This window comes from Melospiza georgiana, chromosome 33 (genome assembly GCF_028018845.1).
Source record: "Melospiza georgiana isolate bMelGeo1 chromosome 33, bMelGeo1.pri, whole genome shotgun sequence".
NCBI classification, from domain to species: domain Eukaryota; kingdom Metazoa; phylum Chordata; class Aves; order Passeriformes; family Passerellidae; genus Melospiza; species Melospiza georgiana.
This window is the reverse complement of record NC_080462.1, coordinates 2,578,499-2,603,836: the sequence shown is the minus strand read 5'-3', so window position 1 is coordinate 2,603,836 and position 25,338 is coordinate 2,578,499. Positions and strand designations below refer to the sequence as shown.

General features: G+C 54.2%; 1 protein-coding gene across 1 annotated transcript; it reads left to right on the top strand.

Moving 5' to 3' along the window:
- The first annotated feature begins 1,055 nt into the window (after positions 1-1,055).
- On the top strand, positions 1,056-24,846 carry INTS3 (integrator complex subunit 3). The gene is made up of 30 exons (XM_058042985.1): positions 1,056-1,190; positions 2,467-2,550; positions 3,216-3,299; positions 3,842-3,955; positions 4,652-4,736; positions 6,442-6,508; positions 7,841-7,985; positions 8,785-8,914; positions 9,036-9,133; positions 10,254-10,445; positions 11,289-11,376; positions 12,021-12,100; positions 12,666-12,757; positions 13,481-13,587; positions 14,183-14,302; positions 15,412-15,541; positions 16,246-16,300; positions 16,628-16,731; positions 17,312-17,356; positions 17,498-17,617; positions 18,196-18,349; positions 19,510-19,578; positions 20,161-20,236; positions 21,400-21,513; positions 21,876-21,924; positions 22,563-22,730; positions 23,859-23,959; positions 24,043-24,115; positions 24,195-24,354; positions 24,445-24,846. The coding sequence occupies exons 1-30, from the start codon at positions 1,101-1,103 to the stop codon at positions 24,520-24,522; spliced, it is 3,072 nt and encodes a 1,023-aa protein (XP_057898968.1). The 5' UTR covers positions 1,056-1,100; the 3' UTR covers positions 24,523-24,846.
- The last annotated feature ends 492 nt before the right edge of the window (positions 24,847-25,338 follow it).

Genomic DNA, 25,338 nt, shown 5'->3' with positions numbered 1-25,338 from the left:
CCCCGAAACCTGCACCCCAAAACCTGCACCGGGACCATGGAACGGGGGCTGGGGGCACCCCAAAACCGGCACCCTGAAACCTGCACCGGGACCAGCAACGGGGGCTTGGGGCACCCCAAAATCCCTGCACACCCTGAGGGGGCACCGGGGGTGTCCCCCCAAACTGGGGGTGTCCCCAAACCGGGGGTGTCCCCCCAAAACCGGGGGTCCCGTTTGCAATAAAGCTGCTGTGGAAGCACCCGGGGGTCTCCTTGGGGGGGGTCCCCGAGGGGGCTGCGGGAGGTGGGGGGAGTCCGGGGGGGGTGTCCCGGTGAATTTGGGGTTCCCGGAGGTTTCTGGGGGTTCCCGGGGGGTTCGTGGGAGGTTTTGGGGTTCCTGGGGGGGTTCTTGGGGATCTCGGGGGGATTTCTGGTGGGTTCGCGGTTCCCGGGAGGTTTTGGGGGTCCCGGTGTGTTCCCGGTGATTTGGGGGTTCCCGGTGCGTTTCCCAGGGGTTTCCCGGTGATTTCGGGGTTCCCGAGGGGATCCGGAGGGGCGGTTCTGGAAGGTTTCCGTTGATTTTGGGGCTCCCGGTGGGCTCCCGGTGCGTTTCCCGGGGGTTCCCGGTGATTTCGGGCTTCCCCAGGGGTTTCCCGGGCATTCCCGTTCATTCCGGTGTCCCCGGTTCTCCCGGGATTTTCCCGCGCTTTCCCCGCGGGTGGGCGGAGCCTGCTCCCGCACAAGCCCCGCCCCCTCCTCCACATTGGTCAAACCTCCACTAAGCCCCGCCCCTCAATCCCCGCCCTGCGCGCTGTCACTCACACCCATCCCTCCCCTCCCATTGGCTGGCGGAGGCGGTGAGGGCGGGACTTCCTCCCGCGCCGCGCTTCCGCTTCCGGCCCAGCTCCTCCGTCGCTCTCCGGTAACTTCCGGCTGCCGCCGCCTCACCGGGCCCGGCCCAAACGGGACCGGCCCGGCCCGGGCTCCGCTCAGCGGCTCCGAGCCCCGCACGGCAGCGCCGCAACCGCGCCGGAACCGCGCGGTGCCCCCGGGGCCGCTCCGCTCCCGTTCCCTCACCGGGGCCCGTCCGCGGCCGCCGCCTCCCGCCGCCCGTCCCGGGCCATGGAGCTCGCCAAGGGCAAGGCGGGGGCGGCGGCGGCCGGGAAGCTGCTGGTGAGCTCGCTGCTGGACTCCAAGGATGAGCTGGAGGAGGTGAGGGAATACCGGGGATAATGGGGGATATACTGGGGATAATGGGGGATATACCGGGGATACACCGGGAATAACGGGGGTACCGGCACCGGGCTGGGGGCGCGGGAAAGGTTCCCGGGATCTGCGGATGCTCCTGCATGTCTCAAAATTCCCCCAAAAATTCCCCCAAAATTGCTCAAAATCCCCAAAATTTCCCCCAAATGCTCCCCCGCATTTTCCTCCACTTTTCCCCCATTTTTTCCTCGGTTTTCCTCAATTTTCCCCCATTTTCCTCCCAATTTCCCCCCGGTTTCTCCCCCCAGTTTTTTTTCCAATTTTCTCCTGTTTCCTCCCTATTTTTATCAAATTTTCCCCCTTTCCCCTCCTTTTTACTCCCATTTCCCCCCTTTTCCCTCTGTTTTCCCCCCATTTTTTTTCCATGTTTTCCCTCCTGTTTTTCCTCTGCTTTTCCCCATTTCCCTCTCTCATTTCCCCCCCATTTTCTCCCATCTTTCCCCCATTTTTTTCCCGTTTTTTTCCCCATTTCTTTCCCATTCACCCCCCATTTCCCCCCATGTTTTCTTCCATTTTTTTCCATTTCCCCCCATTTGTCCCTGTTTTTCTCATTTTTTCTCCCATTTTCCCCCATTTTTCCTCTGTTTTCCCCCCATTTCCCCCCATTTTTCTCCATTATCCCCTCTCATTTTTCCCCATTTCCCCCCTCCGTTTTCCCTCCATTTCCCTGTTTTTCTTCATTTTTCCTCCGTTTTTCCTCCAGTTTTTTTCCCGTTTTTCCCCCATTTCCCCCAATTTCACTCATTTTCTCCTCATTTTCACCATTTTTCCCCGTTTTCCCCCCCAGTTTTTCCTCAGTTTCCCCCCATTTTCCCCTCAGTTTCCCTCTGGTTTTCCCCCCATTTTCCCCTCAGATCACCTCTAGTTTTCCCCCATTTTTCCTTCATTTTGCCCCCGTTTTTCCTCATTTTTCCTCCGTTTTTCCTCCAGTTTTTTCCCGTTTTCCCTCATTTCCCCCAATTTCACTCATTTTCTCCTCACTTTCACCATTTTTCCCCATTTTCCCCCCCATTTTCCCCTCAAGTTTCCCTCTGGTTTTCCCCCCATTTTCCCCTCAGGTCCCCTCTGGTTTTCCCCCATTTTTCCTCCATTTTGCCCCCGTTTTTCTTCATTTTTCCTCCGTTTTTCCTCCAGTTTTTTCCCGTTTTCCCCCATTTCCCCCAATTTCACTCATTTTCTCCTCATTTTCACCGTTTTTTCCCCATTTTTGCCCCATTTCCAGCGCCTGGAGCGCTGTGTTGGCGTCGTCTCCTCCCTGACCAGCGGGCTCTCGGAGCGCGAGGCCAACGACGCCCTCAACGCCCACGTGAGTCTGGGACTGGGGATTTATCGGGGAAAAAATGGGAATTTTGTACTGGAAAAACGGGAATTTGTCACGGGAAGTGGGAATTTATTCATGGGGAAACGGGGGTTTGTCGTGGGAAATGGGGATTGTGATGGGAAATGGGGATTGTCAGGGAAAATTGGGAATTTTGTCAGGGAAAAAATGGGGATTTGTCATGGAAAAATGGGGATTCTTCAGGGAAATTTGGGAATTTATTGATGGAAAAAATGGGGATTTGTCATGGAAAAATGGGAATTTTATCATGGGAAATGGGGATTTGTCATGGGAATTTATCCTGGAAAATGGGGATTTTATCATGGAAAAAATGGGGATTTGTCATGGAAAAATGGGAATTTTATCATGGGAAATGGGGATTTGTCCTGGGAATTTATCCTGGAAAATGGGAATTTTATCATGGAAAAAATGGGGATTTGTCATGGAAAAATGGGAATTTCTGCTGGGAAATGGGAGAAATAAGGAAAATTGAAATTTCTTCATGGGAATTGGGGATTCCATTCTGGAATTGGGAATTCCCTGCTGGACACTGGGATTTGGGAACAGGAAATCAGGAACTGGGATTTGAGAATTGGGATTTGGGAATTCACGTGGAATTTTTTGGAATATTTTTGGGAATTTTCCCCCCCCAGATCTGCAAAGGGACCCCCCAGCACGAGGAGATTTGCCTGGGGCTCTTCACCCTGGTCCTGACAGAGCCAGCCCAGGCCCAGAAGGTGAGGGGGAAACTGGGAAAATCTGGGAATTTTTGGGAATTATTTGGGGGAAATTTAAGAATTTTCCTGGCTGGAATTCCCTGGAATATTCCAGAATCTCTGTGGGGTAAAAAACAGGGAGTGAGGCTCCTTCCTAACCCCAGGAATTGCTTGGGTTTGGGCTGGGACCCTTCCAGGACCCAAATCTGCACCAGGGACCCCAAAATCTGCCCAAAATGCCCCAAAATCTGCCCAAAATGCCCCAAAATCTGCCCCAGCCCCCCCTCAGTGTGCCCAGCTGGCTCCAGCTGCTCTTCCTCCTCCTCTTCCTCCTCCCAGCTGTCCCTGCCATCATTAGCAGCCTCATTAATCACTGTCGTGTTAATTAAACATGGCAGAAATTGCGGAATTCAGGGAATTCACGATGAGTTTTCCATGGAATTTCCTGGATTTTCCCCAAAAATCCTTGGATTTTCCATCCATTCCTGGGCCGGTTTTTTTCCCAAAAACATCCCTGAATTTTCCATAAATTTTCCAATTTTTTTCCCATTTTTTCCCCTCAGTGTTACCGGGACCTGGCCCTGGTCAGCAGGGATGGGATGAACATCGTCCTCAACAAGATCAACCACATCCTGATGGAGAAGTACCTGAAGCTGCAGGACACCTGCAGGACACAGGTCAGGGGTCTTCACCTGGAATTCTCCTGCCACACCTGGGGCTGTGGGTCCCACCCGGAATCTCCTGTTCCACCCAAAATCTCCTGTCCCACCCAAAATCTCCTGTCCTACCTGGACTCTTCTGTCCCACCTGGAATCTTTTGTCCTACTCAAAATCTCCTGTCCCACCTGGAATCTCCTGGCCCATCTGAATTTTTCTGCCCCACCTGGAGCCTCCTGTTCCTCCTGTCCCACCCAAAACCTCATGTTCTACCTGGAACCTTTTGTCCCACCCAGCATCTCCTCTTCCACCTGAAATCTTCTGTCTCCCACACAGAATTTCGTGTCCCACCTGGCACCTCCTGTCCCACCTGTCCCACCCAGCATCTCCTGGACTCTCCTGTCCCACCTGGAACGTTGTGTCCCACCCGGAATTTCCTGTCCCTACTTGCATCTCCTGTCCCACCTGGACTTTTCTGTCCCACCCAAAATCTCCTGTCCCAGCTGGGATGTCGTGTCCCACCCAGCATCTCCTGTCCCTCTTGTCCCACCTGGCATCTCCTGTCCCACCTTCAGTCTCCTGGAATCTTGTGTCCCACCTGGACTTTTCTGTCCCACTTGCAGGGGAGCAGGGAGGGCTTGGGGACCTCCCTGAGGGGTGGGATTGGGGTCTTGGGGGTCCCTGGGGGTCCCTGAGCCCCCCATTTCCCTGCCCAGCTGCTGTGGCTGCTGCGGGAGCTGGTGAAGAGCGGCGTGCTGGGAGCCGATGGGGTGTGCATGACCTTCATGAAACAGATTGCAGGTGAGCTGGGAATGGCTGGGAATCCTTGGGATGTGAACTGGGAATACTGGGAATGGTGGGAATGTGGGCTGGGAGTGCTGGGAATGGTGGGAATCCCTCAGGATTCGAGCCAGGAATCTCCAGGATCTGAACTGGGAATCCTCAGGATCTGAGCTGGGAATTGCTGGGAATCCTCAGGATTTGAGCCAGGAATCTCCAGGATCTGAACTGGGAATCCTGAGGATTTGAGCTGGGAAATCCTGAGGATTTGAGCTGGGAATTCTCAGGATCTGAGCAGGGAATGCCCCAGGATCTGAACCAGGAATCAGATCGGGATCTGAGCCAGAAATCCCTTTAGGATTTGAACTGGGAATGCCCCAGATCTGAGCTGGGAAATCCCTCAGGATCTGAGCTGGGAATGCCCCAGATCTGAGCTGGGAAATCCCTCAGGATCTGAGCTGGGAATCCCCAGGATCTGAGCTGGGAAATCCCTCAGGATCTGAGCTGAGAATCCTCAGGATCTGAGCTGGGAAATCCCTCAGGATCTGAGCTGAGAATCCCCAGGATCTGAGCTGAGAATCCCCAGGATCTGAGCTGAGAATCTCCAGGATCTGAGCTGAGAATCCCCAGGATCTGAGCTGGGAAATCCCTCAGGATCTGAGCTGAGAATCCTCAGGATCTGAGCTGGGAAATCCCTCAGGATCTGAGCTGGGAATCCCCAGGATCTGGGCTGGGAATCCTCAGGATCTGAGCTGGGAATTGCTGGGAATTCTTGGGATATGAGTCAGGAATTGCTGGGAATCCTCAGGTTTTGAGCTGGGATTTCTTGGGATCATTCCTGGCCGGCAGCTCCCGGGACAAGCAGGGAATGGGAGGAGGAGGAGGAGGAGGAGGAGGTTCCTCCATCCATCCATCATCCATCCATCCATCCCTGGGGATTCCCGGGATCCCCGCCCCGCTCCCGCCTTTCCGGAGCCTCTTCCGTGTTCCCGGGGCCGAACGGGGATTGTGTCCCTGGGAAATGAATGCCGGGAGGGAGAAATGGGAAAAGCACTAAAAAAGGAGCCTTGGAAAGGAATCCCTGGAAAATGCAGGCCTGGAAAGGCCCCAGTGTCCCCTGGGTCCCTCCTGCCCTGCAGGGCCCCTCTGGCTCTCACTGCCTGCCCTTCACTGCCACCCATTGTCTGGATCTGCTGCTTCTCCCTGCTTTTCCCTGGTTTTTTTCCTGATTTTTTCCTGCTTTTTCCCATGGTTTTCCCAGGTTCTCCCTGCTCTCCATGGGGAACCTCCCTGGCATCACAGGGATGGGAGCAGGCAGCTCCCAAATCCCCCGTTCCATATCCCAGCTCCCAAATCCCCCTGCTCCTTCCCAGTTCCCAAATCCCAGTTCCCAAATCCCCCTGCTCCTTCCCAGTTCCCAAATCCCCCAGCTTCCAAATCCCACTACTCAATTTTAGCTCCCAAATCCCTCTGTTCCACATCCCAGCTCCCAAATCCCAGCTCCCAAATCCCTCTGTTCCACATCTCAGCTCCCAAATCCCCCTGTTCCATCCCAAATCCCAGCTCCCAAATCCCACTGTTCCACATCCCAGCTCCCAAATCCCTGTTCCACATCTCAGCTCCCAAATCCCCCTGTTCCATCCCAAATCCCTCTGTTCCACATCCCAGCTCCCAGATCCCCTCTCCTCCTCCACCCCAGTTATTTTTTTCCCTGCTGTTTTCCCAGGTGGGGACGTCACTGCCAAGAACATCTGGCTGGCAGAGAACGTTCTGGAAATCCTGACAGAGCAGAGGTAACCCCAGTGCCCTTCCCACCTTCCCAAAAAGTCCCTAAATCCCCTGGACACCCCTAAATCCCCCAAACACCCCCAGGGCTGAGGACCAGCCGTGGCTCTGGCCCAGCATCCCGGCAATGTTCCCTTCCCCAATTTCCTGAGCTTTTCCTTTGGGAGCAGCAGCCTGGAGTTGATTGCCCCCAAAATTTCCTGTGTTTGGGCAGCTGGGAACTGCATCCCATTGTCCTGGAGGCAGGGAATTCCTGGATTCAGGATTGCCCAGGCTGGAGCAGCAGGGAATTCCCTGAGTCCCAGCTTCTATCCAGCTGCTTTTGGCCTGGGGTTGTTTTTTCCTGGGATTGTTTTATCTGGGATTTCTTTTTTCTGTTGGTTTTTTTTTTTTTCCTGGGACTGTTTTGTTTTTCCTGGGATTCAGAGGCAGCAGGAGCCACCTGGGACACCCCAGGGCTGGGCTGGATTTTCCAGTGTTTGTCAATTCCATGTTCATCACCAGTATATTTATCAATTAATATCTGTATAATTTAATATATTTATTATTTGTTATCTTTATTAATTAATACATTTCCCAATTATTAATTAACATAATTAATGATGCCCTGGCTGGTGTTTCCAGGTGACACCAACCCAGTCCCACCATTGCTGCTGGTGCTCCCTTCCCACAAAGATATCAGTTTATATCTTTATAATTTGTTATAATGTGGCTGTCAACCCACGACATTAACACATTCCCCAATTAATACATTTATTAATGAATAAATTAATTTATTTATTAATTATTTACTGGCCTTTTTGGATAGCCTGGGTGATGGTTCCTGTGACACCAACCCCGTCCCCCCTTTGCCCCTTGCCCCATTCCCGCTGTTCCCTCCCCACACCCCAATCCACAGAGATATAATTTAATACCTTTATTATTCATTATCTTTATTAATTAACACATTCCTTAATTAATTAATTAATTAATTAACTATTCAATCACCTTTGTTGATGCCCTGGCTGATGGTTCCAGGTGACACCAACCCCGTGCCCCCTTTGCCGTTTGCACCATTCCCGCTGTTCCCTTCCCACACCCCAATCCCACAAAGATATCATTTAATATTTTTATCAATTAACACATTCCTCAGTTAATACATTTATTTATTTATTATTTAATTACGTTTTTGGGCAGCCTGGACAATGGTTCCAGATGACACCAACCCCATTCCCCCTTTCCCCCTCGCCCCATTCCCGCTGTTCCCTCCCCGTGCCCGAATCCCCCAGGATCCCCTGTAACCCCCTCCCCTTTTGGGGCTGATTTGGGGCGGGTTTGGGGCTGATTTGGGTTTTTTGCAGGGAGTGGGTGCTGAAGAGCAGCCTGCTGGTGGCCATGGCCGTGTACACGTACCTGAGGCTGATCGTGGATCACCACGGCACGGCCGCGCTGCAGGCGCTGCGCCAGAAGGAGGTGGAGTTCTGCGTGTGCCTGCTGAGAGAAAGGGTGAGGTTGGGATTATATGGGATTGGGATTGGGGTTGAGTTGGGATTGGGATTGGAGTTCTGCGTGTGCCTGCTGAGAGAAAGGGTGAGGTTGGGATTATATGGGATTGGGGTTGGGGTTGGGATGGGATTGGGATTGGAGTTCTGCGTGTGCCTGCTGAGAGAAAGGGTGAGGTTGGGATTATATGGGATTGGGATTGGGGTTGGATCGATTTCCTGGATCTATGGATTGTTCCATGGGATTTCCATGGATTGTTCCATGGGATTTTCATGGGCTGTTTAATGGGATTTCCGTGGATTCTTTCATGGGATGTTCATGGATTGTTTAATGGGATTTTCCTGCGTTATTCCATGGCATTCCCATGGATTATTCTATGGCATTTCCATGAGTTATTCCACTGAATCCCCCTTTTCCCCCCAGTTCATGAATTGTTCCATGGAATTTTCCTGGATTGTTTCATGGCGTTTCCATGAATTATTTCATTGAATTTCCCCCTTTTTTCCCAGTTAATGGATTGTTTCATGGCATTTTCCTGGATTATTTAATGGCATTTTCCTGGATTATTTAATGGCATTTTCCTGGATTATTTAATCGCATTTTCCTGGATTATTTAATGGTATTTTCATGGACTATTTAATGGTATTTTCATGGACTATTTAACGGTATTTTCATGGACTATTCCATGGGATTTTCAAGGATCGTTTAATGTGATTTTCCTGTATTTTTCTGTGGTGTTTTCCTGCATTATTCCATGGTGTTTCCATGAATTATCTCCACGGAATTCCCCCTTTTCCCCCAGTTCATGGACTGTTTCATGATCGGCCGGGACCTGGTGCGGCTGCTGCAGAACGTGGCTCGGATCCCCGAGTTTGAGCAGCTCTGGAAGGACATCCTGCACAACCCGCAGGTGCTCAGCCCCCAGTTCACAGGTACAGCCTGAGCATCCCCTCTTTTCCATGGATTCCTCAGTTCTGGGCTTTTCCAGGGATTTTCCAAAGCATTTTTTATTGACAGGGTGACAAAAGTGTCTTTTCTGTCCCCGTGCCCCAGGTGTGCTGCAGCTGCTGCAGTCCAGGACCTCCCGCAAGTTCCTGGCGTGTCGCCTCACACCCGACATGGAGACCAAGCTGCTCTTCATGACCTCCAGGGTAAAAACCCCCTGGATCCCAAATTCCACCTGGGTTCCCTTCCACATTCCCCCTGGATCCCAAATTCCTGATGGGTTCCATCCTACATTCCTGATGGTTTCCCAAATTCCTGATGGATTCCTTCCCAAATTCCCCCTCGGTTCCCAAATTCCTGATGGATTCCCAAATTCCACCTGGATCTCAAATTCCTCATGGGTTTCCAAATTCCTGATGGATTCTGTCCTGGATTCCCTCCCAAATTCCTCATGGATTCATGCCCTAATTCCTGATGGGTTCCCTTCTAAACTCCCCCTGGATTCCCAAATTCCTGGTGTGTTCTGTCCCAAATTCCCCCTGGGTTCTGTCCCAAATTCCCCCTGGGTTCCCAAATTCCCCCTGGGTTCTGTCCTGAATTCCCTCTAGGTCCCCAAATTCCACCTGGATTCCCAAATTCCTGATGGGTTCTGTCCCAAATTCCCTCTAGGTTCCCAAATTCCTGATGGGTTCCCTCCTAAATCCCCCCCTAGCTCAGGGTCCTGCTTGTCCCCACTGCCAGTCCTGTCCTGTGTCCCCATTTCCAGCCGTGTCCCCTGTCCCCAGGTGTGTCCCCATGTCCCATACCTGTCCCATGTCCCCAGGTGTGTCCCCAGGTATGTCCCCATGTCCCCAGGTGCTGTTTGGGCAGCAGAAGGGTTACCAGGACTGGTTCCAGCAGCAGTACCTGTCCCCAGCCATGTCCCATGTCCCATCCCTGTCCATGTCTCCATGTCCCTGTGGCTGTCCCCATGTCCCCAGGTGTGTCCCCATGTCCCATACCTGTCCCCAGCTGTGTCCCCAGCCATGTCCCATGTCCCATCACTGTCCATGTCTCCATGTCCCTGTGGCTGTCCCCATGTCCCCATCCATGTCCCCATGTCCCATACCTATCCCCAGCTGTGTCCCCATGTCCCTGTCCCTGTCCCCAGGTGCGCTTTGGGCAGCAGAAGCGCTACCAGGACTGGTTCCAGCGGCAGTACCTGCCCCCAGCCATGTCCCCATGTCCTTGTGGCTGTCCCCAGCAGTGTCCCCATGTCCCCAGGTGTGTCCCCAGCAGTGTCCCCATGTCCCATACCTGTCCCCAGCAGTGTCCCCATGTCCCCAGGTGCGCTTTGGGCAGCAGAAGCGCTACCAGGACTGGTTCCAGCGGCAGTACCTGTCCACCCCTGACAGCCAGTCCCTGCGCTGCGACCTGATCCGCTACATCTGCGGCGTGGTGCACCCGTCCAACGAGGTGCTGAGCTCGGACATCCTGCCCCGCTGGGCCATCATCGGCTGGCTGCTCACCACCTGCACGGTGAGAGCCCCAAAAACGGGGTGCAGGGGGCTGGGAGAACCCCAAAAATGGGCTGGGAGAACCCCAAAATGGGGTACAGGGTGGGAGAAACCCCAGAATGGGGTACAGGGCCATCATGGGCTGGCTGCTCACCACCTGCACGGATAGAACCCCAAAAACAGGGTGGGAAAAGCCCCAAAATGGGCTGGGAGAACCCAAAAATGATGTATGGGGTTAGGGTTTTGGGGAGAAACCCCAAAATGGGGTACAGGGCCATCATCGGCTGGCTGCTCACCACCTGCACGGATAGAACCCCAAAAACAGGGTGGGAAAAGCCCCAAAATGGGCTGGGAGAACCCAAAAATGATGTATGGGGTTAGGGTTTTGGGGAGAAACCCCAAAATGGGCTACAGGGCCATCATCGGCTGGCTGCTCACCACATGCACAGTGAGAACCCCAAAATGGGGTGGGAGAACCAAAAAATGGGGTACAGGGTGGGAAAAACCCCAAAAATGGGCTGGGAGAACCAAAAAATTTGGTACAGGGTGGGAAAAACCCCAAAAATGGGCTGGGAGAACCCAAAAATGGGGTACAGGGAGGCCTGGGAATGGGAACATCCCAAAAACAGGAGCAGGAGCATCTCAAAAAGGGATCTTGGTGGGATCTCGAGGGGTTCTTGGTGGGATCTCAAGGAATCTTGAAGGAATCTTGGAGGGATCTCAGGGGCTTCTTGGTGGAATCTCAAGGGGTTTTTAGAGGGATCTCAGGGGGTTCATGGTGGGGTCTCAGGGGGTTCTTGGAGGGATCCTGGTGGGATCTCAGCATGGTGTTGATGGGATATTTGGGGTTTTTGGTCTCGCGCAGTCCAACGTCGCCGCCTCCAACGCCAAGCTGGCTCTGTTCTATGACTGGCTCTTCTTCAACCCCGAGAAGGACAGCATCATGAACATCGGTGCGTGGGGCCTGCCGGGGTGGGATCCAGGGCATCCAGCTTGGGATGGAATCCATGACATGTTCCTTGGATGGCACCCATGGGGATCCACCTTGGGATGGGATACTGGGATGAGATCCATGAGATGTTCCTGGGGTGGGATCCATGGAGATCCACCTTGGGCTGGGATCCTGGCAGTTCCTGGGGTGGAATCCATGGAGGATCTGCCTTGGGATGGGATCCATGAGATGTTCCTGAGGATGGATCCATGAGGTGTTCTTGGGGTTGGATCCTGAGGATGGATCCATGGGGATGAGATCCATGGGATGTTCCTGGGGTTGGATCCACCTTGGAATGGGATTCATGAGATGTTCCTGGGGTTGGATCCATGGGGATGAGATCCACGAGATGTTCCTGGGGTGAGATCCACAGGGATCTGCCTTGGGATGGGATCCATGGGATGTTCCTGGGGTGAAATCCATGGGGATCCACCTTGGGATGGGATTCTGGGCAGTTCCTGGGATGGGATCCAAGAGAAGTTTCTGGCATAGGATCCATGGGATGTTCCTGGGGTTTTGGGGTCCAGGAGCAGGGATTTGGGGTTTTTGGGGTCCAGGAGCAGGGATTTGAGGTTTTTTGGGGTCTCACCCCATTGTCTCCCCCAGAACCTGCCATCCTGGTCATGCACCACTCCATGAAACCCCACCCGGCCATCACGGCCACGTTGCTGGACTTCATGTGCAGGGTGAGGAATCCTTCTTCTCCAGAAATCCCCCAAAAAATCTGTTTAAAAAAATTCCCAAAAAATTACAAAAAAAAAAATCCCCACCAAAAATAAAAAAAAAAAATCTCCCAAAAAATCCCCCCCAAAAAACCCCAAAAATCTCTCAGAAAAATCCCATCAACAAACCCCCCCCAAAAAATTTTTAAAAATCCCCCCCCCAAAAAAAATAATCCCCCCAAAAAATCCGTAAAAAATCCCTCAAAAAAATTCCCCCCAAAAAATCCCTCCTCCAAAAAAACCAAAAAATCCCTAAAAAAATCGCCAAAAAAATCCCCCCCGCCAAAAATCCCTAAAAATAAATATCCCCCCAAAAAATCCCCCTAAAAAAATCCTCCCCCCCAAAAAAACCCTAAAAAATTAAAAGAAAAATAATCCTCCCCCCAAAAAATCCCCATTAAAAAAAAAAATCCCCATAAAAATCCCCAAAAAAACCCAAAAAATTCCCAAAAAAATCACAAAAAAATCCCCAAAAAATCCCCAATAATTTTTCTCTAACATTTCCTCTCTCCCTCCCTGTTTTTCCCAGATCATTCCCAACTTTTACCCCCCTCTGGAGGCGCACGTCCGCCAGGGCGTCTTCAACTCCCTCACGCACATCGTGGAGAAGCGAGTCCTGGCGTAAGAAATTCCCAGATTGCCCAAATTTCCCTGAATTTCCCTCAATTTCCAGCTGCTCCCAACTGCCCTGGGCCTCTGCTGGAGCTCTGGGGTTAAAATTTGGGATCAGAAGGGTTGGAGTGGGGCTGATCCATGGGGGAAAAGGGATGGGGAAGAGAAAATTTGGGATTTTTCAGCCCAATTTTCCATCCCCTTTTCCCATTGCCATGTTCAGGTGAAGAGATCCCAAAAACCATGAGGGAAAAGAGGAATTTGGGATTTTTTAGGAATTCCAGCCTCTTTTCCCATCCCATTTTCTGGTGAGGGGATCCCAAAGATCATGAGGGAAAAGGGATGAGGGAAAAGAGGAATTTGGGATTTTTTTTAGGAATTCCAGCCTCTTTTCCCATTCCCATTTTCTGGTGGCACAGTTGAGGGGGATCCCAAAAACCATGAGGGAAAAGGGATGAGGGGAAAAGAGAAAATTGGGATTTTCCAGGAAAATTTCCCCATTTCCCATTGAGGGGATCCCAATGACCATGAGGGAAAAGAGAAAAATTGGGATTTTCCAGGAATTCCATTCCCGGTGGGATCAGGCCCCATCCCAGCTCTGGCTGATCCCAAATTTAGGTGGAATTTTCCCAAATTCAGGTGGAACTTTCCCAAATTTAGGGGGAATTTTCCCAAATTTCAATGGAATTTTCCCAAATTTTGGTGAAATTTTCCCAATTTTTCCCCTCCCAGGCACCTGGCCCCGCTCTTTGACAACCCCAAACTGGACAAGGAGCTCCGGGCGATGCTGAGGGAGAAATTTCCAGAATTCTGCAGCTCCCCCTCGCCCCCCATGGAAGGTTGGGGATGAAATTGGGAATTTTGGGGGTTAAATTGGGATTTCGGGAATTAAATTGGGAATTTGGGAGTTTAATTGGGATTTTGGGGATTAAATTTGGGAATTAAATTGGAATTTTGGGGGATTAAATTGGGGTTTTGGGGATTAAATTGGGGATTAAATTGGGGAATTAAATTGGGATTTGGGGGAATTAAATGGGAATTTTGGGGGATTAAATGGGGATTTTGGGGAGTTAAATTGGGATTTTGGGGGATTAAATTGGGGAGTTAAATTGGGATTTTTTGGGAGTTAAATCGGGATTTTAGGGGATGAATTAAATTGGGATTTTTGGGGAGTTAAATTGGGATTCTTGGGCAGTTAAATTGGGATTTTTGGGGAGTTAATAAAATTGGGATTTTGGGGGATTAAATTGGGATTTTTAGGGATTAAATTGGGGGTTAAATTGTGGAATTAAATTTGCATTTTGGGGATTAAATTAGGGAATTAAATCGGGATTTTTGGGGGGATTGAATCGGGATTTTTGGGGGGATTAAAATGGGATTTTTGGGGAATTAAATTGGGATTTTTAGGGATTGAATTGGGGTTTTTTGGTACAGTGAAAATCGAGGAGCCCGTTGCCATGGAGATGGAGAATCACCTGGAGAAGGATGACGGTTGCTATGACAACGCCGAGGCCGCCTTCAGTGACGATGAGGAGGAGCTGAGCAGCAAAGGGGGTGAGGGAGGCCCTGGGGCTGCCCAGGGACACACACACAGGGCACACACAGGCTCCAGAATTCCCTAAAAACCCAAAAACCAGGAGGTGATCCCGGTGGAGATCCCAGGTTCCCTCTGCAGGAGCTGATTCCCAAAAATCAGGACCTGATCCCCAAATCCCAGATGGTGATTTCCAAAAATCGGGAGCCGATTCCCAAATTATTCCAAAAGTCAGGAGCAGATCGTACTGGAGATCCCAGATTTCTCCTGCAGGAGTTGATTCCCAAATCCCAGCAGCTGATCCCACTGAGAAATCCCAGATTCCCAAATCCCAGCAGCTGATCCCACTGGGAAATCCCAGATTCCCAAATCCCAGCAGCTGATTCCCAAAAATCAGGAGCTGATCCCGCTGGGAGATCCCAGATTTCCCCTGCAGGAGCTGATTCCCAAAAAATCGGGAGCAGATGCCACTGGAGATCCCAGATTTCCTCTGCTGGGAGGCTCTGCAGGAGCTGATTCCCAAATCCCAGAAGGTGATTCCCAAATTATTCCAAAAATCAGGAGCTGATCCCATTGGAGATCCCAGATTTCCTCCTCCAGGAGCTGATTCCCAAATCCCAGGGGCACATTCCCACATCCATGGTTCTGGATCCGTGCCCACAACATTTGTTCCCTTCCCTGGGCTGTTCCCAGGAGCTCAGAGCGTTTTTCCACCCAAATTCCCTCTGGAGCCATTCCCAGCCTCGCTGGTCCAGATCCCTGTGGAATTCCCACTGTTCCAGGGGGTTTGGGGCACAGGATGGGGCCTGGGAACCTCAGAACCCCATTCCCAAATTTTGTGTCCTTGGAGACACCTGGGGAACGTTGGAGCGTCAGATTTGGGAATCCCTATACCAGATTTTGCCCCCTTGGAGATTCCCAAAATCTCCAATTTTGGATTTTGGGAATGTTGGAGGGTCAGATTTGGGAATGGGACTGAGCAGGGATCACAGTCCCGGACATTCCCAGCCCCGGCTCCAGGGGAGGAGGATCCAGGACAGGGATTGCTGGGGAGGAGGAGGATCCCAGGGAATTCCTGCTGGAATCCCAGGGAATTCCTGCTGGAATCCCAGGGAATCCCTGGTTTCAGGCAAGAAGAGGGAGTTCCGGTTCCACCCCATCAAGGAATCCATCGTGGAGGAGCCCGTGGACATCACCCCATTCCTGGAGCAGCTGGACGAGTCCCTGAGGGACAAAGTGCTGCAGCTGCAGAAGGGCAGGTGGGGTCAATCCCATCCAGTCCCAATCCCAATCCCATATTTCCATTCCCAAACCCACTCCATTCCCATCGTATTTCCATTCCATTCCCAATCTCATTCCTATTCCCATCCCAATCCCATTCACTCTCCCACTCCAATTCCCAGTCCCATTTCCAATCCCATTCCCATCCCCACACCCATCCCATTTCCATTCCCATTCCCATCCCATCCCATCCCATCCCAATCTCCATCCCAATCCTATTCCCATCCCACTCCCAACTCCATTCCCATTCCATCCCCAATCCCATCCCCAATCCCATCCCTAATCCCATTCCCATTCCTATCCCATCCCAATCTCCATCCCAATCCTATTCCCATTCCCATCCCCAATCCCATTCCCATTCCCATCCCCACTCCCATCCCATTTCCATCCCCACTCCCATCCCATTTCCATTCCCATTCCCATCCCAATCCCATTTCCATCCCATCCCAATCTCCATCCCAATCCTATTCCCATTCCTATCCCATCCCAATCTCCATCCCAGTCCTATTCCCATCCCACTCCCAATTCCATTCCCATTCCATTCCCATTCCTATCCCATTCCCAATCCGCTTCCCATCCCATTCCCATTCCTATTCCCGTTCTCATTTCTGGATCCCCAGTACTCCCAGTGCCCCCAGTGTTCCCAGTGCTCCCAGTAAGGGCTTTGTTGCTGTCCCTGCAGTGACACGGAGGCGCAGTGCGAGGTCATGCAGGAGATCGTGGATCAGGTCCTGGAGGTAACGGAGCCACGCTGGGATCTGGGATCCATTTTGGGGTGGGATCTGGGATCTGTCATGGGTGGGTTTTGGGATCCATCCCTGGCAGGATCTGGGATCCATCACAGCTGGGATTTGGGATTCATCGTGGGCGATCCATCCCTGGCAGTGATTTGGGATCCCTGGTGCTGGAACCCCTCCAGAGCAGCCTGGGATCCATTCCTGTGCCCCCTCCCCGTGCCAGGATCCATTCCCCTGTGCCAGGATCCATTCCCCTGTGCCAGGATCAGTCCCTGTGCCCTTTCCCCGTGCCAGGGTCCATCCCTGACCTCCCTCCCTCCCTGCCAGGAGGATTTTGACTCGGAGCAGCTCTCGGTGCTCGCCTCGTGCCTGCAGGAGCTCTTCAAGGCCCATTTCCGTGGGGAGGTGCTGCCGGAGGAGATCACAGAGGAGTAAGGGCTGGGAAAACTCCGAGAGGGATCCAGGGCTGTTCCTGGGCTCCCAATGGGATCCAGGGCTGTTCCTTTGTCATTCCTGGGGAAACTCAGAGGGATCCAGGGCTGTTCCTGTGCTCCCAATGGGGTCCAGGGCTGTTCCCATTCCCAGGAAAACCCAGAGGGATCCAGGGCTGTTCCTGTGCCATTTCCTGGGAAAACCCAGAGGAATTCAGGGCTGTTCCTCTCCCATTTCCTGGAAAATCCAGAGGGACCCAGGGCTGTTCCCCAGGGCTGTTCCTGTCCCATTTCCTGGGAAAACCCAGAGGAATTCAGGGCTGTTCCTCTCCCGTTTCCTGGAAAATCCAGAGGAATTCAGGGTTGTTCCCATTCCTGGGAAATCCTGGAGGGATCCAGGACTGCTCCTGTGACATTCCTGGGAAAACTGAGTGAGATCCAGGGCTGTTCCTGTTTCTTGGAAAACCAAAGGAGATCCAGGACTGTTCCTGTCCCATTTCCTGGGGAATCCTGGGCTGTTCCCCAGGGCTGTTCCTCTGTCATTCCCGGGAGCTCAGAGTGTCCGTCTGTCTGTCCCCAGGTCCCTGGAGGAGTCCGTGGGGAAGCCCCTGTACCTGATATTCCGGTAGGTCCCTTTCAAACCCTCAGCAATTCCCGGCCTCCCATCCCATTCCTGGTGGGAAAGCTGGGGATTTTGGGGTTTTTTAGGGGTTTTTTGGGGGTTTTTGGTCCCCGTTATCCCGGTGACATTCCCGCTGTCCCCAAGGAACCTGTGCCAGATGCAGGAGGACAACAGCGGCTTCTCGCTGCTGCTGGACCTGCTCTCGGAGCTCTACCAGAAGCAGCCCAAGATCGGATATCACCTGCTCTACTACCTGAGGGCCAGGTGAGGCCACGCCCTGCGCTGGCTCCGCCCCCTCAGCTGGGCCACGCCCTGTCTGACTCCTCCCCCTCAGATGGGCCACGCCCTGCTCTGACTCCTCCCCCTCAGATGGGCCACGCCCTGCTCTGACTCCTCCCCCTCAGATGGGCCACGCCCTGCTCTGACTCCTCCCCCTCCAATGGGCCACGCCTTGCTCTGACTCCTCCCCCTCAGATGGGCCACGCCCTGCGCTGGCTCTGCCCCCTCTCCTGTGACTCCTCCCCTTCATCTGGGCCACGCCCTCTTACCTGTGCCCCTCCCCTGCCTGTGCCTGTCCCTGGTGATGGCACGGGCCAGGGGTGTGCCAGCTGTGCCAGGTGTGTGCCAGGTGTGCCATGTGTGTCCCAGCTACGTCAGGTGTGTGTCAGTTGTGTCACCTGTGTGCCAGCAGTACCAGATGTGTGCCAGGTGTGCCCAGGTGTGCCAGGTGCTCTCTGTCCCCAGCAAGGCGGCGCTGGGCAGGATGGCGCTCTGTGAGTGTGTGAGCTGTGTCAGGTGTGTGCCAGGTGTGCCCAGGTGTGCCAGGTGCTCTCTGTCCCCAGCAAGGCGGCGCTGGGCAGGATGGCGCTCTACGAGTCCTTTGCCCAGGCCACGCAGCTGGGCGAGCTGCACACGTGCCTCATGATGGACATGAAGGCGTGCCAGGAGGACGACGTGCGCCTGCTCTGCTTCCTCACGCCCTCCATCTACACCGAGGTGAGCCCTCACCTGCCCGGGTGTGCCCCGAGTGCCATCCCAGGGGTGCCCTGAGTGCCAGGGATCCCCAAAATCCCGTTCCTGGTGTGCCCAAAATCCCATTCCTGCTGTTCCCCGAGTCCTGTTCCTGTTGTGCCCAAAATCCCAGGTGTGCCCCGGGTCCCATCCCAGGTGTTCTGCAGCAGAGAATCCCAAAAATTCTCTCCAAATCCAGAGAGTCCCTAAAATTCTCTCTAAATGCAGGAACCCGCAGCCCTGGAATGTGCAGCTGGATCCCTGCCCTTCCTTGGGATCCATCCCAGAGCAGGATCCCACTGTTCCTGTGCTGATCCCAAATCCAGGATCCCACTGTTCCTGTGCTGATCCCAAATCTCAGGGCAGGATCCCATTGTTCCTGTGCCGATCCCAAATCCAGGATCCATCCCATGGCAGGATCCCACTGTTTTCCACACTGATCCCAAATCCAGGATCCATCCCAGAGCAGGATCCCTTTGTTCCCTGTGCTGATCCCAAATCCAGGATCCCACTGTTCCTGTGCTGATCCCAAATCCAGGATCTCACTGTTCCTGTGCTGATCCCAAATCCAGGATCCCACTGTTCCTGTGCCGATCCCAAATCCAGGATCCATCCCAGGGCAGGCTCAGGCTGTTTTCCACACTGATCCCAAATCCAGGATCCATCCCAGAGCAGGATCCCATTGTTTCCTGTGCTGATCCCAAATCCAGGATCCATCCCAGGGCAGGATCCCATTGTTCCCTGTGCTGATCCCAAATCCAGGATCCATCCCAGGGCAGGATCCCACTGTTTTCCACACTGATCCCAAATCCAGGATCCATTCCACATCCCGTCCCTCTCCCTGGCGCCGCCGTTCCCCCCTTTGGCTCCTGCCCTGATTGATTTTGTGTTTCCTGCGGGAGCAGAGCCAGGAAAAGGGAAAAAAAACCGGGAATTCCGGGAATTCCAGAGCCCTGGCTCACGGCTGCCCCCCGAGGGAAACTTTTGGGATTTTGGGACGGCTCTCCCTGCCGGGATTTGGGATTTTGTGCATTCCCAGTTTGGGTTTTTTCATTCCCAGTTTGGGTTTTGTGCATTCCCAGTTTGTTTTTGTGCATTCCCAGTTTGGATTTTTTCATTCCCAGCTTGATTTTGTTCATTCCCAGTTTCCAGATGAGACCCTGAGGAGCGGGGAGCTGCTGAACATGATCGTGGCTGTCATCGACTCCTTCCAGGTGAGGGGGATCCTTCCTTCCCTTTTCTGGGGAATTTAACCCCAAAATGAGCCATCCATGGCCCCAATCCTGGGGAATTTAACCCCAAAATGAGCCATCCATGGCCCCAGTCCTGGGGAATTTAACCCCAAAATGAGCCATCCATGGCCCCAATCCTGGGGAATTTAACCCCAAAATGAGCCATCCATGCCCTCAATCCTTGGTGTAAGGAGCCCCTAAATCCCCTGGTCCAAAGGTCTATCCCAAGGGATCTCCTGCAGAGCCATTTCCTGGGCAATCAGCGCTAATTACCCCTAATTACCCCTAATGGGCCCCTTGTGGTTCTGCCTGGCCTGGAATTTGCTGGGAGAACCCAAAAATTCCCGGGGGCACCTCTGGAATGTCACCCCCTGACCCCATTCCCTGTCCCACCCCAGGGGTGGTGCTGGCCCTGTTCCCAATGGATCCCATTTGGGGAGGGTCCTCAAAGCCCCTGACCCCATTCCCTGTCCCACCCCAGGGGTGGTGCTGGCTCTGTTCCCATTGGATCCCATTTGGGGAGGGTCCTCAAACCCCCTGATCCCATTCCCTGTCCCACCCCAGCTCCAGGAGCTCGTGTGCCACGTGATGATGGGAAACCTCGTCATGTTCCGCAAGGATTCCGTGCTGAACATCCTCAGTGAGTGGGATGGGAATGGGAATGGGATTGGGAGCAACAGGGATTGGGAATTGGAGTGGGAGTGGGAATGGGAAATGGGAGGGGAAATGGGAATGGGATGGGAATGGGAATGGGATTGGGAATGGGAGAGGAAATGGGAATGCGAAAGGGAGTGGGATTGGGAATTGGAGTGGGAAATGGGAGAGGGAATGAAATTGAGATTGGGAATGGGGAATGGGATTGGGAATGGGAGAGGGAGAGGAAATGGGAATGGGGATTGGGAAATGGGAGTGGGATTGGGAAAGGGAATGGGATTGGTATTGGGAATGGGAATGGGATTGGGATGGGAATGGGAACAGAAATGGGATTGGGAATGGGAGAGGGAATAGGAGTGGGAATGGGGAATGGGAATTGGAGTGGGAATGAGAAAGGGAATGGGAATGAGGATGGAAATAGGAATGAACAGGTCCTGGGCAGCCCCCAAGCCCTGCCCCAAATCCAGGCCTGGCCCTTTCCAGAGGGACATCCCTGCCCGGGGCTGCATTCCCAGCTGGCATTACAGGGTCACTGCCCCGGGCAGATCTGCGATTGATCCCTGTGCCCCCAGGGGTGCCAGGCAGGGCAAAATCCCAAAATGGGCTCCACAGCCACTCTGTGGGGTCCCTCGGTGTTCCCAGGGCAAATCCAGCTTTGGGGATAAGCCTGTTAATTAATTAGGGAGCCTCGTTAGCCCTGCCCCCACAGCCCCTTCCTGGGACAGGGCTCTGTCCCCATTGCCAGGGCCTGGAGGGGTGGGGGGACCCCGGGCAGGTTTGGGGGTCCCCAGAGCTGGGGAAGGGGCTGGCGCAGATCCCTGTTAACCCCATTGTGCCATTGTCCCTGTTTTCCATCCCCATTATCCCCATTGTCCCACTGTCCCCATTATCCCATTGTCCCTGTTATCCATCCCCATTATCCCATTGTCCCCATTTTCCCATTGTCCCCATTATCCATCCCCATTATTCCTGTTAACTCCATTTTATTGGGGTTTATTGTCCCTGTTTTCCCCATTGTCCCATTGTCCCCATTCTCCCTGTTATCCATCCCTGTCCCTCTGTCCCCTCCATCCCCCCTGTCCCTGCTGTCCCTCTGTCCCTCTGTCCCGTTGTCCCCCCTGTCCCCCTGTCCGTCTGTCCCGTGCGCAGTTCAGAGCCTGGACTGGGAGACCTTTGAGCAGTACTGCACCTGGCAGCTGTTCCTGGCCCACAACATCCCCCTGGAGACCATCATCCCCATCCTGCAGCACCTCAAGTACAAGGGTGAGCTGGGGACAGCTTGGGGACAGCTGGGGACACATTCTGGGGGGACATTGCCATGGGGGGACATTCCCTGGGGACATTGCTGTCCCACAGCATCCCCCTGGAGACCATCATCCCCATCCTGCAGCACCTCAAGTACAAGGGTGAGCTGGGGACACCTTGGGGACATTTTTTGGGGACATTCCCATGGGTCATTCCCAGGGACATTCCCAGAGGTCATTCCCATGGGGGGACATTTCTGGGGACACATTTTGGGGACATTCCTGGGGACATTTTTTGGGGACATTCCTGGGGATGTATTTTTGGGGACATTGCTGGGGACATTCCCATGGGGGACATTGCCACCCTCCTTCCCCTTTCAGAGCACCCCGAGGCCCTGTCCTGCCTCCTGCTGCAGCTGCGCAGGGAAAAGTGAGTCTGGGGGGGACACTGAGGGCATCTGGGGACAATGAGGGGATCTGGGGGGGACACTGAGAGGATCTGGGGACAATGAGAGGTTCCAGGGGGCACTGAGGGGATCTGGGGACAATGAGAGGTTCCAGGGGACACTGAGGGGATCGGGGGGGGGGGCAGTGAGAGGATTTGGGGAACACTGAAGGGATTTGGGGACACCAAGGGGCAGACGCTGAGGGGATTTGGGGACATCAAGGGGCCACAGGGGGCACTAAAGGGATTTGGGGACACTGAGAGGATTTGGGGACACTGAGGGGTTCCAAGGGACACTGAGAGGATTTGGGAGGGCACTGAGGGGATTGGGGGACACCAAGGGGGACATTGAGGGGATTTGGGGGACACTGAGAGGTTCCAGGGGACACTGAGGGGATTTGGGGACACTAAAGGGGGAACACTGAGGGGATTTGGGGACATTTAGAAGTTTCAGGGGACACCAAGGGGATTTGGGGACACTGAGGGGATTTGGGGGGCACTAAAGGGATTTGGGGAACCTGGGGGGGGGTGTCTCCCGCGGGTCTGGGGTGTCTCCTGGGACTCTGGGGGTTCTCCTGGTGCTCCAGGTGTGTCCCCCAGCCTTCCCCACCCCGTTTGTGCAGGCCCAGTGAGGAGATGGTGAAGATGGTGCTGAGCCGGCCGTGCCACCCCGAGGACCAGTTCACCACCAGCATCCTGCGGCACTGGGGGCTGCGGCACGACGACCTCCTGGGCGAGCACATCAAGGCCCTGCTGATCAAAAACAACAGCCTGCCCCGCAAACGGCAGAGGTGTGGCAATTCTGACCCTGGAAATTCCCTTCCCAAAGAATCGGGGTGCTGTTTGTCCCCTGCCCTGCAAACGGCAGAGGTCTGGCAATTCTGACCCTGGAAATTCCCTTCCCAAAGAATCGGGGTGCTGTTTGTCCCCTGCAAACGGCAGAGGTCTGGCAGTTCTGACCCTGGAAATTCCCTTCCCAAAGAATCGGGGTGCTGTTTGTCCCCTGCCCCGCAAACGGCAGAGGTCTGGCAGTTCTGACCCTGGAAATTCCCTTCCCAAAGAATCGGGGTGCTGTTTGTCCCCTGCAAACGGCAGAGGTCTGGCAGTTCTGACCCTGGAAATGCCCTTCCCAAAGAATCGGGGTGCTGTTTGTCCCCTGCCCCGCAAACGGCAGAGGTCTGGCAGTTCTGACCCTGGAAATGCCCTTCCCAAAGAATCGGGGTGCTGTTTGTCCCCTGCAAACGGCAGAGGTCTGGGGGTCCTGGGACTGGGAGTCCCTTCCTGAAGAATCGAGGGGGGTGTTGTCCCCTGTACCCCATTCCCACAGAATTCCCACCCTAAAGAATTGGTTTTTCTTCCCTGCCCCAAAAAAGACAGAGGTCTGGGGGTTCTGGCCCTAGGAATTCCCTCCCTAAAGAACTGGGGTGGTTTATCTCACCTGTACCCCATTCCCTCCCTAAGGAATTGGGGTGTTTTTTCTCCTCTCTACCCCATTCCCATAGAATTCTCTCCCTAAAGAGTTGGGGTGGTTTTTATCACCTTTATCACATTCCCACCCTGAGGATTCAGGGGTTTTTTTCTCCCCTGCCCCAGAAATGCCAGAGGTCTGGGTGTTCTGGGGGTCCTGGAAGTGGGAATTCGCTCCCTGAGGAGTTGGGGGTTTTATCACCTGTACCCCGTTCCCACAGAATTCCCACCCTAAGGAATTTCAGGTTTTCTCCCCTGCCTCAAAAGTGCCAGAGGTCTGGAATCTGTCCCTGGGGGTCTCCTCCCCATTTTTGGCCTCTCCTCCCCATTTGTAATTTCTCACCCCATTTTTTTGGCGTCTCCTCCCCGTTTTTAGTTTCTCACCCCCATTTTTTAGTTTCCCACCCCATTATTTAATTTCTCACGCCATTTTCTGCCCTCCTCTCCCGCAGCCTCCGCAGCTCCAGCAGCAAACTGGCCCAGCTCACCCTGGAGCAGATCCTGGAGCACCTGGACAACCTCAGGCTCAACCTCACCAACACCAAGCACAACTGTGGGTCCCTCCCCACACCCTGAGCTGTTCCATTTGGGTCTGGGGTCCCTCCCTGCCCTGACCCTCCCCATTTCCCCCCCCAGTTTTCAGCCAGACCCCGATCCTGCAGGCGCTCCAGCACGTCCAGGCCAGCTGCGACGAAGCTCACAAAATGAAGTGAGACCCCTCCCCACACATTTCCCTCCCCTCCTAAAGACCACAGACCCCCCCCTGAGCCCCTCTGGTGCCCCCCCAGGTTCTCGGATCTCTTCTCCCTGGCTGAGGAATACGAGGATTCCTCCAGCAAACCCCCCAAGAGCCGCCGCAAGGCCACGGCCCTGGCCAGCCCCCGCAGCCGCAAAAACGCGGCACAGCCCCAAAACAACGAGGAGGAGTCCGGCTCCAGCAGCGCCTCGGTGAGACCCCCGCCCTCCCCGAGACCCCCTGAGACCCTCAAGGGGTCCCCAAATCCCGTGTGACCTCCCCCCCCCACCATGTCCCTGCAGGAGGAGGAGGACACCAAACCCAAACCGGCCAAGAGGAAAAGGAAAGGTTCCTCTGCTGTGGGGTCTGACAGTGACTGAGGGGTGGGACCCCTCCCTGGGTGGGACCCCTCCCCACCACAGGGACCCCCCCCAGGACCCCCCTTTCCATGGGGAACCCCCCAGGACCCCCCAAACCAGTGCCAGCAAATCCCCAAGCTTGGGGTCCCCGTCATTCCCTCACCCCCTTTTCACTATATGGGGAGGGGTCTCTGCCCCCCACCCCAGGACCCCCCTATGTGGGTGGGGGTCCCCCCAAGTGGACAAAGGGGGGAAGCCCCAGCCCCATTTTCCTCCAGAACTGTAAATAAAGGGTGGAACTGAGTGGCTGCTCCAGGATGATTTGGGGAGGGGGAGCTGGGGGGGTCCTGGGGGTGGGGAGGGGCAGGAGAATTTGGGGAGGGGTCCTGCCCCCGCCCCATGAGCGTTTTTAAGTGTTTTTAAGAAAAGCAGCAATAAAAACTTTCCTGTTTTGTATTGAATGGACCCAATTTGTGACATGAGGGGGGTGGTGACAGCCCTGGGATGGTGACAGTGCCAACCCCATGGTGGTACTGCCAACCCCCATGGTGGCACTGCCAACTCCCCCTGGTGACACTGCCAGCACCCTGCCCCCCCGATGGTGACACTGCTATTTCCCCCCCCCACGATGGTGGCACTGCCAACACGCCCCTCTGTGATGGTGACAGTGCCAACCCCCCCCGGTGGCACTGCCACCTTCCCCTTGGTGGCACTGCCAGCCCCAGGATGGTGACACTGCCATCCCCCCCCGGTGACACTGCCAACACCCCCATGGTGACACTGCCTTCTACCCCCCCCCCGAGATGGTGGCACTGCCAACCCCCCCCAGGACAGGGG